The following is a 19,660-nucleotide window of genomic DNA, read 5'->3' as shown; positions in this document are numbered from 1 at the left end:
CGTATTGACGAGGCCACGCCCTGAGCCCGCCCGAACTTTCCCGAACCTTGAGGCTCCGCCTCGTATTGACGAGGCCACGCCCCATCCCAACTCCCGTAGATGAGACCTTTCAGAGGCGACTCTGAGGTAGTCCTCAGCTCTCCGGATCCCGCCCCGGACCCACCCAACGCTCCGCCTGCATATAGCCCCGCCCCTTGCCTCGGCCATCAGGAGCATTTTCAACTTCAGGCGACCTCGCGCGGATGTGACCGGCGTTGCAGGACAGGTACCGTTAGTCCCTCGCCGCTTGCCGTAGCCCCGGCGCTGCTGCTTCCTGCGCCCGTGGACCCGGATGCGCCGAGCGGCGGCGGCGCGCTCTAGCCTCCCGGCTGTCCGGACGCGGCGGAGCGCGGCTCGAGGTGTAGGGTGAACGGAACGGCGACAGCGGGGTGAGAGGCCGGGCTGGTAGGCAGCCTGTTGGCGGTGGCGTGCCGGGCGGTCGCCTTCAGCGGTGCTGCGGCCCGCGTCGCGTCAGGCCCAGGCCGCGGCGGCGCTTTGTCGTAGGCGGGCGGGGCCCAGGGGCTGGGCGGCGCGGAGGGGGACCGGTGGCCGGGCTTGGCGCGTGGCCCGGCCTCGGGAAGGCCCTTCCCTGGTCTGCACCCCCGCGCGCCGCTTCTCGGCAGGCGCGCGGCCGGTTCGGAGCGATCGGGAAGGCGGGGCTCCTAACGCCCGCGGCACCGTTGGTCGGCGGTGCGCGGCTTCCTTCGCCGCGTAGAGCTGGTGGGAGCTGAGGTAGAGCGGGAAGGACGCCGGGGGCCGGGGAGCCTCCCGGGCCGGGGCCCCGAGGTGCACCATCAGCCTCCGAGCCGCTGTCTCCGCAGGTCTGTCCCCAGGTCGAGTACCTGGGAGCACCGCGACTTTGAATTGGGAGTTGCGCTCATCCCTGGCAGGATGTTTGCGATCTGTGTGTTCTGGATTTTACGTGTGACAAAACGGTTCTTGTTTTGTTTCGGTTTTTTGGGTTTTTTTTTTTGGTTTTTTTTTTAGGGCAGAGTATCACCGTGTAGCCCCGGCGGGCCTTTTAACTTGCTGTTTAGATCAGGCTGGCCTCGAGCTCACAAAGATCCGTGGTTCTTGTACCTTTTGTGTGTGTGTGGTATTTGTACACCATGAATACCCAGGAAAGGCAAACTACATGTTAACTTTAAAAATTTCTGTTTATTTATTTAGATTTTTCTGAGATAAAGTCTCATGGAAATCCGAGTCAGTCTGGATGGAACTCACTAAGTAGCCCTAGCTGGCCTGTAAGTTTTAGCAATCCAGCTGCCTCAGCTGCGGTATTGGGGTTACAGGTGTGAACCATCATACTTGGCTGTTTTATTTACTCGTTTTTAAGGTGAACCTTTGTGCCCCAGGCTTGCCGCTGGCCCTGGGCTCAGGTTATCTTCCTACCTCAGTCTCTTTCTTTTTCTTTTTCTTTTTTTGTTTTTTGAGACAGTTTCTCTGTAGCTTTGGAGCCTGTCCTGGAACTCGCTCTGTATACCAGGCTGGCCTCGAACTCACAGAGATCTGCCTGCCTCTGCCTCCCGAGTGCTCGGGTTAAAGAAGTGCCACCACCCGGGTCCTATCTCAGTCTCTTGAGTAGCTGGGAGTGCTGGTGCCTGCCGCAGTGTCCAGTCAGCCCCTGCCCCCTTAATTTTCTTTAAAGACATGGTCTCACTGAGTAGTTCTGGCTGCCAGGAACAGGTGGGCCTCGAACACTCGGAGATCCACCTACCTCTGCCACCTGACTACTAAAGGATTAAAGGTGTTAACCCCCCCCCCAATGTTTTAAAATTCAGACAGTCTAATACCAAAAGTGCCTTTATTGTCCCTTGTTCTGGTCTTCTAACTTTAATAATGGTTGGGATTATGTAATGAAACTGTGTCTTAAACTGTGGAGGTACCATGATCACTCAACTATACAATAGCTGCCTCATAATATTGCTTGTACTGTTGTGCCTGTGAGGCATTTGCTGGTGTTGTGACCTCTGTGTTGGGTTGCTGTTTGTGGCCCACTCACAGCATAACGTTCTTCAGTTTTCTGGCCACCTTATTCACACCAACATAGTAACCTTTCCTTGGCTCAGTGCTCCCTTCAAGTTGACCCTTTCATTTCTCAGCTACCTTGTATTCCAGGGTGGGAGAGAATTTTTGTGTGTTCCCAGTCCCCATTTCCCTCTTTTTCTCTGTAGCAGCTTTACTTGGACTTTTGGTCATCTCTTCTCCACTGATTAGGCTCCACTGTTTTTGAAGTCTTTGTTCTGGTTGTCATGACATTTTTTTTTATTTATTTGTGTGTGTTCCTGTGTATGTCTGCCATGTGTGAGTACCTGCAGAGACAAGAGGGTGTCTGATCTTCTGGTGGTTGTGAGCTACCCAACATGGGTGCTGGAATTCAAACTCTGGTCTTCTGGAAGAGGAGCATGTACTCTTGATCCCTGAACCATCTCTTCAACCCTTGTTTATTTTATGTGTATAGGTGTTTTGCCTACATGTATATCTCTGTACCACTTGATTGCCTGGTGCCCTCAGATGCCAGAAGAGGGAATCAGGTACCCTGGAACTGGAGTTACAGAGGATTGTAAATTAGCATGTGGGTGATGGGAATTGAACCTAGGTCCTCTGGAAGAACATCCAGTGCTCTTAACTGCTGAACCATCTTCCCAGCCCCTGTCCATGAGTTTCTTGAGATTGTTTAAAAAGCAAACAAGTGAAAGCTTTGTCTTTTTTATTTTTATTTATTTTTTGGTCAATTAACCATGACTGGCCTTGAACACTTTATGAACTTGTGATCCTCCTGCCTCTGTCTTCTGAGTACTTCCATTCATTACAGGCATGTGCCACCATACTTGGCTGAAAGCATCATTTTAAATATGTCTAATCGTTCTGAACGTGTATGGTACCGGGGATCAGATTCAGGGTCCTCGTCATGCTAAGCAAGCACTTAACCATTGAGTTATATCCCTAACCCTTATGCTTAAACATTGAGTGTTGTTTTTAACACCCTTAGGTAGAGGTAATGTGTTTGGTGTCTGTCAAATGACTTATTTGGGATTGGAAAGGGTTCTTGAGCAATTTTCTCAGGGAGTGAAGGCAGACTACATAGGTGAGAGAGTTTTAAAATGTGAGGGTCCTTTGTTGGGGTGGGAGTCGTCTGTAGTCGTCTTGTGTAGCTGGACCTCAGTGACTGGGTGATACAAGGCCTTTTAGTCTAGCTGCCACTGCACTGCTTCTGGGTCCCGGCTCTTACTGAGTTTTCTTCATATAAGAGAGAGACCAAACCAGTACTGGTCATACCCTGCTAACCCCCAAAACCTGCTCGGTGTGGGCCAATGTCCACATAGTGAGACCATGTCTCAAAGAAAATAAATAAATGGATCATTGAGGACATGTACATTTAAATTTTGGTTAGATGTGGTCTCATCCTAGTTAAAGTGGCAGTTAACAAAAAGACAATGACATGTTGGTGAGGTTGTGGAAAAGGGAACTGTGGTATGTAGTTGGGGGGAATGTAAGTTGATACTGCCAAAATGGACCCAAAATGGGAGAACCTCAAAAACTAAAAAAAAAAATGGGACTACTCGTGACCCAGCAGTCCCACTCCTGGGTATATATCCAAAGGAATTTGCAGTCAGCATACAGAAGAGACACCTGCACAGCTGTGTTTCTTCCAGCACTGTTCATAACAGCTAAGATAGGGAGTCAGCCTAGGTGCCTGTCTGGGAATGAGTAGGAAAGAATATGATGTGTTCTCTCTCTCTCTCTCTCTCTCTCTCTCTCTCTCTCTCTCTCTCTCTCTCTCTCTCTCTCTCTCTCTGGAGGATTCTGGGAATGAGTGGGAAAGAATGTGATGTATAGACACATACAATGGGGGACTCAGTTCTAAAGAGAATGAAGTCACATCATTTACCACAGATTCTATGGAGTTAGAGACATTATGTAAAGTGAAATAAGTCTTTTGTGGTTGCTGTGAGGAAATATCAGACAGAAGTAACCTGAGAAGAGAATTTTATCTTAACAGTTGAGAAGATACAGTCATGGTGACTGGAAGGGCTTGGTCTGTGGTGGTTGTAACACATGGTGTGCATTGTTCACATCTCATGGATCAGGTAGCAGAAAGCTTGGTCTGTAATTAGAAGTGGAGAGAGAGATCACCTTCAAGGGCCACTCTAGCAATCTACTTCTGCTAGCTAGGTCATACTTCCTGAAGATTCTAAAACCTCCTAAAACAGTGCCACCAGTTGGAGACCAAATGTTCATCAAACATATGAGTGTAGATGATATTTTAATATTCAAACAGTAACATTCTGCCATTGGACTTGGGACATTTCATAATGCAGGATGTATTCACTCTGACTGTACAAGTCCCCATGGTCTTAACCATCCCAGTACTGTTTAAAAAGAGTGTTTTGAGACTTAAGTAAGGCAAACTCATAGCTGTGAACCCTTGTTAAAAACAAAAAATAAAAAACGTTAAGTACTTCCAATATACACTGAGTGAACATTGCTATTCTAAAGTGGAGGGATGGGAAGATAGCAAAAGAGAGATTAGACTAAGGCAAGACTGAAGCCCAGCAGAGCAAATACCAAACCTGTAGCTTCATATCCAGCATCTGGGGCTTGTGGTATCATGTGGGCTTCAAAAGGCTTGGTCAGCCTTACAGCACATACGGACTCTTTCTTGGGCCAGCTCCATTTGGTGGCTGCAGCTTTCCTTGGAAAATGGTCCACATTCTGGGCATCTCTAACGTTCTGGAATTGCTTTTGCAACTTAGGCTTCACCTTCACAGTCTCATGAGCAGACCATAGATTCTTAACTCAGATCTGACACTGTGGGCTGCACATTGCTTTTTCTTGTCTGCTTTTCCCTGGAACCTTGGATTAAACCTCTGTGACCCTTAAACCGCCCCCCCCATCTCCGAACCCCCGGTTGTTCAAGACAGGTTTTCTCTGTGTCCTAGAACTTGCTCTGTAGACCAGGCTGGCCTCGAAGCCAGAGATCCACCTGCTTCTGCCTCCCAAATGCTAGGATTAAAGGCATTTTTTTCACCACCACCGCCTGTTTGACCTTTAACTCTTACCTTACTTCTGCATGCCTGCAAAACCAGCAGTGCACAGGTGATGCCAATTTGTGCTACCTGCTTGAGGTATAGGTTGGCCTTTTCTACAGCTGCAGTAGCCACTATGTGCCTGTGGTGATGGGCTTTGATTAGGTTCTTCAGAGATTCTGTTTATTTAGAAATAGAGTCTTGCTGTTTGATTCTAGCTGACCTGGAACTCACTGTATGGACCAGGCTAGCCTCCAACTTGTGGTGCTTTGCCCTAAGTGCTGAGATTAGAGGTATGTGCCACCATTCCTGTATTTAATACTCTCAGTTTAAATGAAAAGTTTTTAAATGAGTTTGTATTTTTATACCATGGAGCGTTTATTTATTTTAGGGTTTATTTTTATTATTTTAAAGTTGTGTGTGTACACAGGTGCCTGTGGAGGTCAGATGCATCACATTTACCATGGAACTGGAGTTACTGGAGTTACTGCAGTTGTGTGTGCTGGGAATCCAACTTGGTTCTCCGTAACGGCAGTATACACTCTTAACCGTGGAGCCACCTCTCCAGCCCAGATTGATAGTTTTTTCCTTCAGGACACCTTTCCTCTGGTTTCAGTGTGACCTTTCTCTTATTGGCACTAATCTTTTTAACAGTTAGAGCAGCTTTGCTGTCTTGTCTGTAACTTTGAATGTGCCCATGCTTCTTTCCTCACCAAAATGCATATTTGCTCTGAATTCTTACTGTAAACCTAGCTAATGGCAGCCAGCAGTAGCACTGCTATACTCTGAATGTTTTGAATTTTTCTCTGCCAAATTAATTACTCCTTTACCTTTGAAGTCAGCCTCAAAAATTACAAGACACAGGCAGAACTTAGATTCTTTGCCAGAATGTATCAGGAATGTCCTCTATTTCAATTCTAATAGACTTTGTTCTCATCTAAAACTTCTTGAATGTAGTCTTCACTGTCTACATTTCTGTTGGCATTTTGTTCTTTCACACTCTCACAGGTTTGTCCCATTAAGAGCTGCAAACATAACAGTGTAGGGCTTCTTCAGCTCATCTCTCCAGACTTTTCCACTTTCCTCTACCCAGTTCCAAAGACGTATGTATCACTTGGTCAGATAATAACTACAAGGACTTCTTGGTGTCAGTTTTCTGTATTAGTTACTTTTCTTATTGTTGTAATACTTGACAAGCATCTCAAGGTTAAGATAGATTTATTTTGGCTGACAGTTTAGGTGGTCATGAGAGGTTGCAATGTGGCTTGCTTACATTTTGGTGGACCAGGAAATAGGGAGCTTGGGCTGGAACCAGAAATGGAAATGTGAACTTCAAGGTCCATCACAGCAACTTACTTCTGCTAGCTAGGCCACACTTCTGATGGTTCTTTTTTTTTTTTTTTTTTTGGTTTTTCGAGACAGGGTTTCTCTGTGTAGCTTTGCGCCTTTCCTGGAACTCACTTGGTAGCCCAAGCTGGCCTCGAACTCACAGAGATCCGTCTGGCTCTGCCTCCCGAGTGCTGGGATTAAAGGCGTGTGCCACCACCGCCCGGCCTGATGGTTCTTAAAACCTCCAACAAAAGCACTTCTAGCTGGAGACTTAAGTGTTCCAACTTGAGCCTGTGGGGGACAGTTCACATTTAGACCGTACATAGAAAGCTAAGTACCACATGATCTTATTCGTGCATGGAATAAAGTAGATGCCAACAGTTGAGAGTGGAGTAGTTGGGTGATGAATACCAAGGTACAGGCAGGTGGGAGGAACTCGTGCTCTTGGTCTACAGCACCCTGGGGTGATTGGTCTGCAACAGTCTGTCATACATTTCAAAGGATTCCCAGCACAGAGGTGATATGATGACCCTGATGTCAGCACTGCACATCCTGTGCATTTATCTCACCATCCCACTGTACTCTATGAACATGCATAAAGGATATGTCAGTTTTAAAAAGCTGAGTTAAAAACTGATGTGTCTGTAATCTAGCATTTAGGAAGCTGAGCTAGGAGGGTCATCGTAGGCAGACTTTTCTTTCCCACCTGCCAGTTCCCAAATAACTGACATTGATACTTAATTATAGCCGGGTGGTGGTGGTGCACGCCTTTAATCACAGCACTCGGGAGGCAGAGGCAGGCGGATATCTGTGAGTTCGAGGCCAGCTACAGAGTGAGTTCCAGGACAGGCTCCAAAGCTACACAAAGAAACCCTGTCTTGAAAAACCAAAAAGAAATTAAATAAATAAAAAATAAAAAAAAGTTCAGCTGATAGCTCAGGCTTGTTACTATCTAACTCTTACATTTTAAAATTAACCCATATTTTTTATCTGTGCTTTGCCATGGGGCTTGGTACCTTTTCTCAGTATGGCATGTCCATCTTGCTTCTCTGCCTCATCTCACTACTTCTCTGACTCCATCCTTCTTCCCAGAATTCTCCTAGTCTAGCTTTCCTGCCCAATCTCTCCTGCCCAGCTATAGGCCAGTCAGCTTTTTTATTAACCAATGAGAGTAATATACAGCCAGGTAGTGGTGGTGCACACCTTTGATCCCAGCACTCGGGATCGAGTTCGAGGCCAGCCTGGTCTACAGAGCGAGATCTAGGACAGGGACCAAACTACCTGGAGAAACCCTGTCGAGAGAGAGAGAGAGAGAGAGAGAGAGAGAGAGAGAGAGAGAGAGAGAGAGAGAGAAATACATATTTACAGTGTACAAAGATTGTTCCACAGCAGATCACTTGTAAGTTCAAGGCCAGCTTGGGCTGTATAGGAAAACTGTTCTCCTGTCCCTCTTTCCTTCCTCCCCACTCCCAACAAACAGGGACAAAAAGCCAGCCAAAGGTGTCATCTGATGACAACACTCAGAAGGCTGAGACAAGAGGATTGTGAGTTTGAGGCCTGCCTGAGATACATAGTAAGTTCTAGGTCAGCCTGGGCTACATGGTTAGACTGTCTCTCATTTAAAAAAAAAAAAAAAAAAAAAAAAAAAACAGAGTCAAAGTTAGAAATACATAGCTGGGTGATGGTGACTTACTTGGTGACTTACTCCTTGAATTCCAGCTCTTGGGAGATGGGGGCCAGGGAGGCCGGTGGATCTCTGGGTTCAAGGCCCGCCTGGTCTATGGAGTGAGTTCCAGGACAGCCAGGACAGAGAAACTGTATCTCCAAAAACAAAACAAAAAGAGAGAGAGAAAGAAAAAGAAACAGGCAGTTTTGCCTTTGATGGTCCCCTGCTGTCTGTTGGGGTATCTGCACTTTATTTTGGGAAGCACTTTATTTTTCATTTAAAAATGTTTTGTGTGTATGGATGTTTCGCCTGCATGTATTATATCTTTGCACTACATGTATACAATACCTCAGGAAGCCAGAAGAGGGTGTCGATACTTTTGGACTGGAGTGAGACCACTGTGAGCTGCCATGTAGGTGCTGGGAATGGAACCTGTGCCCTCTGGAAGAGTAGCTAGTGCTCTTAACTAAGTAGCCAACTACTCTCCAGCCCCTTGGGAAGCACTTTTAGATAAGTGGCTTTTTTACCTTATAGTTGGTAGTATTTATTTCTATAACTTGAATATAAATAAGCTTACTGAGGTCAGAATCATTTATGGAAGCATAATAATTTACATCTAGTAAAAAGTTTATAGTGCTGTAATTTTGGGGTGATATTTTTTGTTCCGTGTTAACAAATCAAGTTCTACAAATAACTCTGTTTTCCCAGGCTTCCTTGGGCTTCTTTGTGGTCATGCCTTCCCCACTTTCAGCCACTTCAAGTTCTGACCTAATCTGTGTCCCTTTTGGTCTTAACCTTTTTCTAGTGTGCTCTTTGTTGGGCTGGTGGCTCGGCATCTTATACCCAGGATTTTCCTGTGCTGTTGGCAGTATCTGGCTCCTTCCTCTTGTGGAGTTGTGTTTCTTTGTGTGGCTCTACCATGGTTTGTTCATTAGGTAAAGGTTAGTGTTAACCTTTTTTAAATTTTATTTATTTATTATGTATACAGTGTTCTGTCTGCATGTGTGCCTGCAGGCCAGAAGAGGGCACCAGATCTCATTACAGATGGTTGTGAGTCACCCATGTGGTTGCTGGGAATTGTACTCAGGACCTCTGGAAGAGCAGCCAGTGCTCTTAACCTCTGATCCATCTCTCCAGGCCCAATATTAACCTTTTGATTGCTTTCTTTTTTCTCCCTCCCTCCCTCCCTCCCTCCCTCCCTCCCTCCCTTTCTTTCCTTCTTTTTTTCTTTTCTTTTTTTTTTTTTTTTGTTTTTGTTTTTTGAGACAGAGTTTCTCTGTGTAACAGCCCTAGCTTTCCTGGAACTCACTTTGAAGATCAGGCTGGCCTCAAACTCACAGAGATCCACCTGTCTCTGCCTCCTGAGTGCAGAGATTAAAGGCATGCGCCACCACCCAGTGATGTATTGTTTTTATGATAGTTACTGGTATGTGTATATATTAGTTTTTTTGAGACAGGATCTCACTTTGCAGTTCAGTGTGGTCCAAGTGCTGGGACTATGGGTATACCACCATGCTCAACATGTTACTGATACACCTGTTAAAGGTATATAATTTTTTTTGGAGACATCTCATTATATAGTCCAGGCTGGCCTAGAACTTGCTATGTAACCAAGACTGGTCTAGCTTGCTGTTGGATAGTGTGTGGGTTCGTGTGGCAACTTGAAGTTGATGCTTGATGTCTTCCTCAGTTACTCTTCACTATATTTATTGATGCAAGGTTTCTTGCTGAACCTGGAACTCACCAGATTCCTGCTAGTGTAGGTAGCCATCTTCTTCCAGGGATTACCTATTTTGATGCCTTTCAAGTGCTAGGATTACAGGAGGCTGCCACACCTGACCTTTTTTTTTTTTTTTTTTTTTTTAATGTGTGTGGTGTTTTGCTTGCATTTTATTTTTGTACTATGTGTGTGCAGACCTGAGAAGGACAGAAGAAGGTGTCAGATTGTTTGGAATTAAAATTAGAGGCTATTGTAAGCTGCCATATTAAGTGCTAGAAACTGAATCCAGATCCTCTACAAAAGTAGCAAATGATCTCAACCACTGATCCATTTCTCCAACCCCTTGCTTGACTTTCATGTGGGCTCTGGGGATCTGAGTCCATTCTTTGTGGTACACTTTTCCATTTTAGTTACACATTCTCCATCAAGAGCTTGAACATTGTTTTTGGTTACATGTTTTACCTTTGTTGTATCATATGTGATGGTAACTATTATTTTTTAAATTACATTAAAAAATTTACTTGCTCTCTCTGCCTGTATGTGTGTGTGTGGGGGGGGGGGTATGGGTTTTGGGTGTGGGTCACAGTGACTTGTGTGAGTTAGTTCTCTTCTTCTGCTATGTGGGTCCTGTGAATTGAACTCAGATTGACAAGCTGATATATTTGTTTACCTGCTAAATCATCTTGTGAACTAGTTTTTTAAAAAGATTTATTTATTTTTATTTTATATGTATGGATGTTTTGTCTGCATGTATGTCTATGTGCCATGTGCAGAGGAGGCCAGAAGAGGACACCAGATTTCCTGGAACTGGAGTTACAGATGTTTGTGAGCCACCATGTGGATGCTGGGAATCAAACCTTGGTCCTCTGGAGGAACAGCTACTGCTCTTAACCATTAAGTTATATCTTCAAGCCTGTGGGTCAAATTTTTAAGCAAACAATTTTAAATTGATAGGTCAAGTAAGAGTTACTTCCAAACCCTTTCCACACTCATACTGCCCTCTAAGTTCACTCCCCTGGGGCGTTTTATGGGTTGAGGACCATCTGAGATCTGCCCTCCCACCTTATTTCAGACCCACTGTGGCACTGTGTGTAGTCATCTGCCACTTGTTTGGTTTAGTGCTTGCTGCAGGCTTGTTTTAGTTTATATTGCCTTTGTAAGTGGTGAGGTTGGACATTCTCCTGTAAGTTGTTAAGCAGATGTTTACTTTTCTGTTGTTTAGTGTTTCTGTTGTCTTTCACAAGTATTCTGTAGTGCTGTAGCCCTCTGTAGTGTTGTACTCAGATATCCTTTCTGAGATTCACTGTTCCCAGGGCCTTGTGCATCATAGACAAGTGCTCGTACTACTCAGCTGTATCTTCGAACTTCTACCTTTGAGTTTTTAACATTTTTTTATTAATTATTTATATTTGTTTGTTTTTTGAGACAGAGTTTCTCTGTGTAGCCTTGGCTGTCCCGGAACTCACTCTGTAGACCAGGCTGGCCTAGAACTCACAGAGATTTGCCTGCCTCTGCCTCGGAGTTTTGGGATTAAAGGCATGCGCCGCCACCACCCAATCTTATTTATTTTTGAGACAGGATCTCATCATGTATATCTGGATGGCTTGGAACTTGCTCTGTAGGCCAGGCTGGCCATGAATAACTTACAGAGATCCACCAGCCTTTGCCTCTTGAGTGCTGGGATTAAAAGTGTATACCTCTACTCCTGGTATTTAGTATATATATATATATATATATATATATATATATATATATATATATATGTATATATTCTGAGTACTGGGATTGAAGGTGGGCCACACATGCTTGGCTGTTTTTTGTTTGTTTGGTTGGTTTTTATTGTTTGTTTGCTTTTTGATATTATTGGCGTATGCCATTGTGCTTGCTGAGCTTCACCCATATCTTGAATTTTGAAATTTGGCAGTTTCATTTACAACACAAAGGAGAGTTCTTAAAGGAGGTGGGGTCAACTGAAGGCTGAAATCAGTTGAGAGATACTGAAAAGGGAATTTATGTCCTCAAACTATATCTTAGAAGTGGCTATGAAAAAATGTTAGGAGTCTACAATGTTAGTATAAATCATGAGTAAGATAAAACTGCCTATGTTTCTTTAGGGCTCTATCTGTCTCAGTATAACTCAGCTGCGCCATTTTCTGGCAGGGCAGGGGCATCTAGGCAGCTGTGTCACAGCTTGATGTACCTGGTATGTAAAAAGCCCCTTTGCTCTAAGTTAAATGTCAAAAGGGAAGTCTAGAGATACCACTAAGGCTGTGTAAGAAGGGAGGGTCTGAGCTTAATTTGTACAAGAAACAAAGCTAAGTACCTAACAACCACCTGACCTAGGTGGTGTCTCCATATGGATATTTACCTTAATTCAGGAGACTAGCAGGTGGTCTGGAATGCTTATTTTGTCTGTGTTTGTCCTTGGCTGTTTGAGAGGTATGTCAGATAAAATGCTTTTGTTCAGAGCTGGCCCTGGCCTTGGATGATAGCTAGAGGAGATATTTGATTCTAATCCTAAAAAAGAGAAACAAAAAGCCTAGAAGAAGGAAGCCTTTCTGTGTGACTATCATCCAAATATCTTAATTGTATATGCCCAAAGAATGATCAATCCACACTGTTTAGAAGTTCTTAGAAAAAAGAATCAATTGGGAAATCTATAATAGTGCACATTGAAATTCATAGCAGAAAACAGCTGATATATTAAAAAACCAAATAATACCAAATACTCCTTGAGTCTTGGCTTTCTCTGGAAAAATCCTTGACTCTTTCAGCTAATAGCTTTGCCATAGTCAGCTGAATTCCTACTTTATATTTTTGTATTCTGTAGCACACATACCCACACAAACACTGGCATCAGATAATTATAATTAAAACTAATCTTAAAAAAATTTTTTACTCATGAAAGTTTTTCTCTTGTAAGCGTTCATCTCTGTAACACAGATGTTGAGGCATATAAAGGATTACTTACAGAATTTTTCTTCATCATGAATTGGTTCATGTAACAGAAAGCAAACATGTAAGATTGAAGTCAGAGAAATCAGTCCTTCTCAGTTGGTGGTATCATTTGGAAAGATTTAGGAAATGCTGTCCTGCTGGAGGAAATATATCACTTGGGGTAGGCTTTGAGAATTTGCATCCACGCACCATAGATAGATAGATAGATAGATAGATAGATAGATAGATAGATAGATAGATAGATAATGTGTGTGTGTGTGAGAATGATGTGTGCGATCTCTTGAATATATGTGTGTTGAAGTATGATGCTCATGTGGTGGTCAGAGGACAATCTCTAATGTTGATTTTTGCCTTCCACTTTGTTTGAGATAGAGTGTCTTCAAACCTATATATACCAGGCTAGGTGGTCTGTGACCTTCTGGGGGTTTTCCTGCCTGGGGTTTTCAAACATTCTCTACTGTGTTCTGATTTTACATGGGTCCTGGGACTTGAAACTCAGGTCCTCCTGTTTGTGCAGTAAGCAGTTTGCCTATTAAACTATCTCCCTAGCCTGAACTCCTCTCAAATCCTGCTATTGCTCCAGCTACAACTTTATCACTTTAGGGATTACAAAATTGAATTCCCTTCAGGGATTAATACATTTTTCTGGATTTCTTTCTATTTTATGTCTTTTACATTTAGTGTAAAACTGAGTGTAATAAAAATGCTTAATTATTTGATATATGCTTTTTAATGAGTTTGTGTTGAATTCTCTCAGTGTGTCATCGTAACTTTTTATCCCCGTCTCTATCCCCTGGATTTGTGACTTGTTCTACTTGACTTTGTTTCTGAAGCTGGAGCACTATCTCTTTGGAGCTGCCTTGCATTCACAGCCCCTTTGCCCCAGCCTCCTGATAGCTGAGATCATGGTCTTGGCCACCCCATCCAGATTATGAATTTCTGTATGTGAAAGGGGTTTCTTTCTGCTCCTTTGTTTTGTTACCTTGACATTCTGGGATTTTTGTTTTGTTCTTTTTTGTTCATTTTTCTTTTCTTTCTTTTTTATTTTATGTGCATTGGTGTTTTGCCAAGGGTGTTGGGTCCCCTGGTACTGGAGTTAGACAGTTGTGAGCTGCCATGTGGGTGCTGGAAATTGAACCCTGGTCCTTGGAAGAGCAGTCAGTGCTTTTAACCTCTGAGCCATCTCTCCAGCCCTGTTTGTTTGTTTGTTTGTTTGTTTTTCAAGACAGGGTTCTTTTTGTAGCATTGGCTGTTCTGGAACTTGCTCTGTAGACCAGGCTGTCCTCAAACTCTTAGAGGTCTGTAGTCAAGAGTTTTCCTGTGCTGGCAGCCATTCCCAAATAATCACTCAGAGACTTAATTGTAAATGCTCAGCTGATGGCTGAGGCTTATTTCTAACTAGTTCTTACAACTTAAATTAACCCATTTCTATTAACTTATGTATTGGCTTGTGGCTTTACCTGTTCTTCAGCATGTCTTGCTCCCTCTGTGTCTCCTGGTGACTCCACTGACTGCTCTTCTTCATCCCAGCATCCTTAGTTTGGTTGTCCCGCTTATACTTTATGCCTAGCTACTGGCCAGTCAGTTCTTTATTAACCAATGCAAGTAATACATATTCACAGTGTACAGAAGGATTATTCCACAGCAGAAATCCGCCTGCCTCTGCCTTCAGAGTGCTGTGGTTAAAGGTGTGTGCCACCATCACTTGACTGACTTTTTGGGATTTTTCTAGGGAGATCATCCTTATATACTTTATATATGCTTTTCTGTTTTTGTGACCCCATAATACTTGTTCAAAAGATCATAAACTTTTACTGATTAGCTTTCTGTTACTCTGAAAAAATTAACTTAAAAGTAGAGAGATTGATTTTGGCTTGTGTTTCAGGTTCAGTCCATGGTTTCATAAGTCCATTGTTTCTGGGTGGTGATTGAGACAGAGCAGCAGGGAGGGTAGGGTGTGGAGGAACAAAGCTGCTCACTTCATTGGCTATCAGGAGCAGATGAATGAGGCAGGAAAGGATTTAGGATAAAACATACCCTTGCATCTCTTAATTCCAGCACTTGGGAGGCAGAGTTCCAGAATAGCCAGGGCATACAGGGAAACTCTGTCTTGGGAGAAGAAAAGACATACCCTCAAACCACACTCTCAGTGACCTACTCCCTCCATCTAGGTCCCATCTTCAGGTTTCCACTACCTCCAATTGTGCTACCAGCTGGGGACTAAGCCCTTTGGTGAACTTTTCATAGTTAAACAGTTGCAGTAATCATAGCTTGTTTTGAAAGTATAGTTGTGACTGAAAGCTCTCCCTGTATACTCATAAGTGATTCATATTCTCATCCATTTCCCCTTGCCCCATTTCTTTTCTTTCTTTCTTTTTATTTTTCAAAACAGGATTGTAATATGCTTTTTCAGTGGGACCGCCAGCCCACAAATAACAACATGGAGACTTACATTAATTATGAAAGCCCAGCCTTTAGTTTAAGATTGTCTCAGTTTAGGATTGTCTCAGCTAGCTCTTATAACTCAAATTAACCCATATTTTTTAATCTATGTTCTGCCACATGGCATGACCTCTCTCCTCCATCTTGTACCTCCTGTCTCCTTTCCATGTCTGTATGGTGACTCCTGTGTGCCTAAATTCCTCCTCTTCTTCCTTTCTTTCCCTGGAAATCCTGCCTATACTTCCTGCCTAGTTATTGGCCGTTCAGCTTTTTATTACACCAATCACAGCAATACACCTTCACACAGTGTACAAATATCCCATAATACAAGATTTCTCTGTGTAGCCCTGGCTGTTCTAGAACTCACCCTGTAGACCAGACTGGCTTTGAATTTAGATATTCTCCTGCCTCTGCCTCCCGAGTGCTGGGATTAAAGGCATGCACCACGACTGCCTGGCTTTTTTCTTTTTTTTTTCTGGTCCCATTTCTTTTTTGAGATAGGATCTTGGTGTGTAGTTACTGTATGTCCTTGAACTTGCATCAGCATTCCTGGTTCACTCCTGGTTGCTGCTGTGTGCCACCACTCCTGGCTTGATGATACATTTTTTATTTGAAAGTCATGCAAATTTTGTAACTTTTTCAGGTTCATGGATGTAGCTGAAAGTTTTCCAGTGTCCCACCCAGCCCCGCGGCTACCCGGTCCCAAGTAAACACACAGAGGCTTATATTAATTACAAACTATATATGGCTCAGGCTCATTATTAACTAGCTCTTATAGCTTAATTCAACCCATTTTTATTATTAATCTATATTTTGCCATGTGGCTTCATGGCATTACCCGTTCTTTCACATCTTGCTTCTCCTGGCCATGGCTTGCAGCTTCTGCTGTGACTCCACCCTTCTTCATCTCCGTCTTCAGTTTGAATGTACCAACTAACCTTATTCTGCCTCACCATTGGCCAAACAGCTTTATTTATCAACCAATTAGAGCAAAACATATTCAATGCATACAGAAAGACATCCCACAGCACATGGCTTAATTTCTTTTTCATTTTCTGATAGAGATAAGCAGTAATAGCCTTGAGATGAGGCTGCTGCTTATCTTGGTGGCAAAAATATGCCCTTAAATTAATTAAATACTTGTGTGTGTGTATGCCTGTGCTGTGATGTGTGTGTATGAATGGTAAGCGGACAACTTGGGGGAGTTGGCTTTCTCCTTCCACCACCCGGGGATTGAGCTCAGATCCTGAGGCTTGGTAGCAGGTGTGCCTTTACCTTCAGCGCCGTGACTTGGGGCACTGTCCTGTGTTTCCTCTTGTAACTTAGCTCTGAGCTGAATGTCAGGTGCTATGGATTTGCACCATTGTTTCTTCTGAGGAAGAAGATATTCTGTGTTTGTGGTCCACCATGGTAGAGAATGGCAGACTGAGGGGCAGGTCTGACACCTGAATTGTGCTTCCCTGCTCTGTCTTCTCTTTCCTTCTGAAGCCTGCTTTCCTCCCCAAGTCTCTTCTGCTCTTTCCTCACTGTCTGTAGTCATCTCAGCTTAGCCTTCCTTTTCGTTATGCTGTAGGGGACCCTTTTGTTGCCATACAGAGTTGACCTTGGGAACCATGTATAGTCATCACCAGTTGAGCTCTCCTCACCAAGGTGATGACAGTGTTGACTTGTGCTTGGAGACTGGTGGTCTCTTAATGGGAACATACTCTTTGCCCTCAGCTTGCTTCTTTGGGTCAACAGTGTTACTCTGGTCTGTTCTTGGGAGGCAGATGTAGCTGTTTGGTATATAAGGCCTGGCTAAACTAGTGAATCCCAAGAGCTACTTATACAGAGAAGGGTTCTTTGGCACTGTGGCAGATGTCACAGAGTCATTTACAAAATAGCCACTGTCCCTTTGGGCTGAATGTGCTGTGTAGTGCCATAGTTCTTAGTTCATAGTTCTTTCTTGTTGGACTTAACCACTTCTTGGCTTTCTACTTCTATATGATAGCAGGGGCTAGGGCACCCTTCTTCCCTTGGTCTTCTTTCCTTTGGAATCTTGGGTGGAGGAAAAGAGATGGGGAAGGGAGTTATAGGTAACATGTAAGTGGCTACCTGTTCTTTTTTTTTTTTTTTTTTTTTCATTAGGGTGGCACTCATCTGTTCTTTTATATAAAGTAATAAGAAGAGCTCACGTTTGAATCAGACCAGTGGGAACATATGTTCAAGTACTGTTTCAGTGCTTCTAAGTGGTAATTGTATTAAATGGTAATCAAATGATTGTATTTGCCTTCCAATGTCTTGATTTTAATTTTGATTTTCTAGGGGAATATTACATTGGATAGAAAAGGGAGGTGATAATGCACCATGGCAGTGGTCCTCAGAATGTCCAGCATCAGCTCCAGAGGTCTAGGTCCTTCACTGGGAGTGAAGAGGAGCAGCCAGCCCATCCCAACTTACCCCCATCGCCTGCAGCGCCTTTTGCTCCATCAGCCAGCCCATCTGCACCCCAGTCCCCTGGGTACCAGATTCAGCAGCTAATGAGCAGAAGTCCTGTGGCCGGGCAGAATGTGAACATCACACTACAGAATGTTGGCCCTGTTGTGGGAGGAAACCAGCAGATCACACTGGCCCCTCTGCCACTGCCCAACCCCACCTCTCCAGGTTTTCAGTTTGGTGCACAGCAGAGGCGCTTTGAGCATGGCTCTCCATCGTACATTCAAGTTACTTCTCCCCTGTCGCAGCAGGTCCAGACTCAAAGCCCCACACAGCCTAGCCCTGGGCCAGGGCAGGCCCTGCAGAATGTTCGTGCAGGTGCTCCAGGCCCTGGGCTGGGCATCTGCAGCAGCAGCCCCACTGGAGGCTTTGTGGATGCCAGTGTGCTTGTGAGGCAGATCAGCTTGAGCCCCTCAAGTGGTGGTCACTTTGTATTTCAGGAGGCCCCTGGCCTGACCCAGATGGCCCAGGGAGCCCAGGTTCAACTCCAGCATTCAGGAGCTCCCATCACTGTCCGAGAACGGAGACTCTCCCAACCTCATGCACAGTCAGGAGGTACCATCCACCATCTGGGGCCTCAGAGTCCTGCAGCTGCAGGTGGCACTGGATTGCAACCTCTGGCCAGCCCGAACCACATCACCACGGCCAGCCTGCCACCCCAGATCAGCAGCATTATCCAGGGCCAGTTGATACAGCAGCAGCAGCAGCAGGTGCTTCAGGGGCAGCCACTGAACAGATCTCTGGGGTTTGAGAGGACACCAGGTGTGCTGCTCCCTGGTGTTGGGGGACCTTCAGCATTTGGAATGACATCCCCACCACCACCCACCAGTCCGTCCAGAACCACCATGCCTCCAGGCCTTTCCAGTGTGCCTCTCACATCTATGGGAAGCTCAGGAATGAAGAAGGCTCCCAAGAAGTTGGAGGAGATCCCTCCAGCCTCCCAGGAGATGGCCCAGATGAGGAAGCAGTGCCTGGATTACCACTACAAGGAGATGGAGGCACTTAAGGAAGTCTTCAAGGAGTACCTGATTGAACTGTTCTTCTTGCAACATCTTCAGGGGAACATGATGGATTTCTTGGCTTTTAAAAAGAAGCACTATGCCCCTTTGCAAGCATATCTTAGGCAGAATGATTTGGATATTGAAGAGGAGGAGGAGGAAGAAGAGGAGGAGGAAGAAAAATCTGAAGTTATCAATGATGAGGTAAGAAATAGCAGTTCAGTAGTCTAGAAAGGCTTTATAAAGCAAAATAGATGGTGTGCAACAGTAGACTGAAAATGTGTGAGCTTGGGGTAATACAGGGTTTGAGTGTCATAGGATCCAAAGAGGAGTAAAGTGTGTGTTTTCCTTCTTCCTCATGTAGAGGAACAGCTGTTCAGTGTAGCTGTCTGGGGAGGAAGATGAAGGACTGTGTTTGTGACTGATGCCTTCTCAGGGCCAGGTGTTGTCACTGAGCACCAGAACCCGTTCTGGGCAGAGAGCTCAGCTAGTGCTGTCTAGGCTTCTCACTCCTGTCTGTGTATGTGGTCCTTGGCCAACATGACACTACTTATTGCCAGTCCTTTGGCAGCCCACACGAAAGGTTCTCTCAGTTCAGTGAAGCTTAGCTCTCCTCCCCTGGCTTCCTGGTTTCACTATATGTTTATGTAGGTCTGTCCGTAAAAAAAAACGGTTTTTAAACAAGGGATTTAAATCACTAGGTGTGTTTTGTGGGGAATGTTTACAATTAAAGTATAGATAGTGTCAAACGATTATAAGAAATTTACTTATTTCTTTTAGATTTTAGATGTAGTGTTAGATGTGAGATCGTATTTTAAGCTCACACTTTGCAAACACCTATGGAGTGATACTTGAGACAGAAGCTTTTGTAGACAGTTGTTTTTTGGGTTCCTAGAATGCTGCACAGTAAATCCCCCTAATAGCACAGCAGTTCTGCAGTTCTCTGAGGTATACTGGGGTCTTAGCAACCTGTACTGTGATGCACTGTCTTTTGTGCCTTTGT

The 19,660-nt window shown here is 44.4% G+C and overlaps 1 protein-coding gene across 16 annotated transcripts in view; it reads left to right on the top strand.

Moving 5' to 3' along the window:
- The first annotated feature begins 306 nt into the window (after positions 1 to 306).
- Ep400 (E1A binding protein p400) overlaps positions 307 to 19,660 on the top strand; it is a 110,751-nt gene continuing 91,397 nt past the window's right edge. For 13 of the 16 annotated variants that reach the window (XM_059249191.1, XM_059249188.1, XM_059249190.1 and 10 more), the window contains exons 1-2: positions 679 to 860; positions 17,489 to 18,861. In XM_059249191.1, the coding sequence (XP_059105174.1) occupies positions 17,524 to 18,861 (1,338 nt within the window). In that variant the 5' untranslated portion in view covers positions 679 to 860; positions 17,489 to 17,523. Of the gene's footprint in view, positions 429 to 671; positions 861 to 17,488; positions 18,862 to 19,660 lie in introns of those variants that run through there. The other 3 variants (XM_059249177.1, XM_059249178.1, XM_059249192.1) reach the window with 3 other exon arrangements.

This window comes from Peromyscus eremicus, chromosome 23 (genome assembly GCF_949786415.1).
Source record: "Peromyscus eremicus chromosome 23, PerEre_H2_v1, whole genome shotgun sequence".
In the NCBI taxonomy this organism is placed as follows: domain Eukaryota; kingdom Metazoa; phylum Chordata; class Mammalia; order Rodentia; family Cricetidae; genus Peromyscus; species Peromyscus eremicus.
The sequence above is the reverse complement of the archived record's forward strand: the minus strand, read 5'-3'. Positions and strand labels throughout refer to the sequence as shown.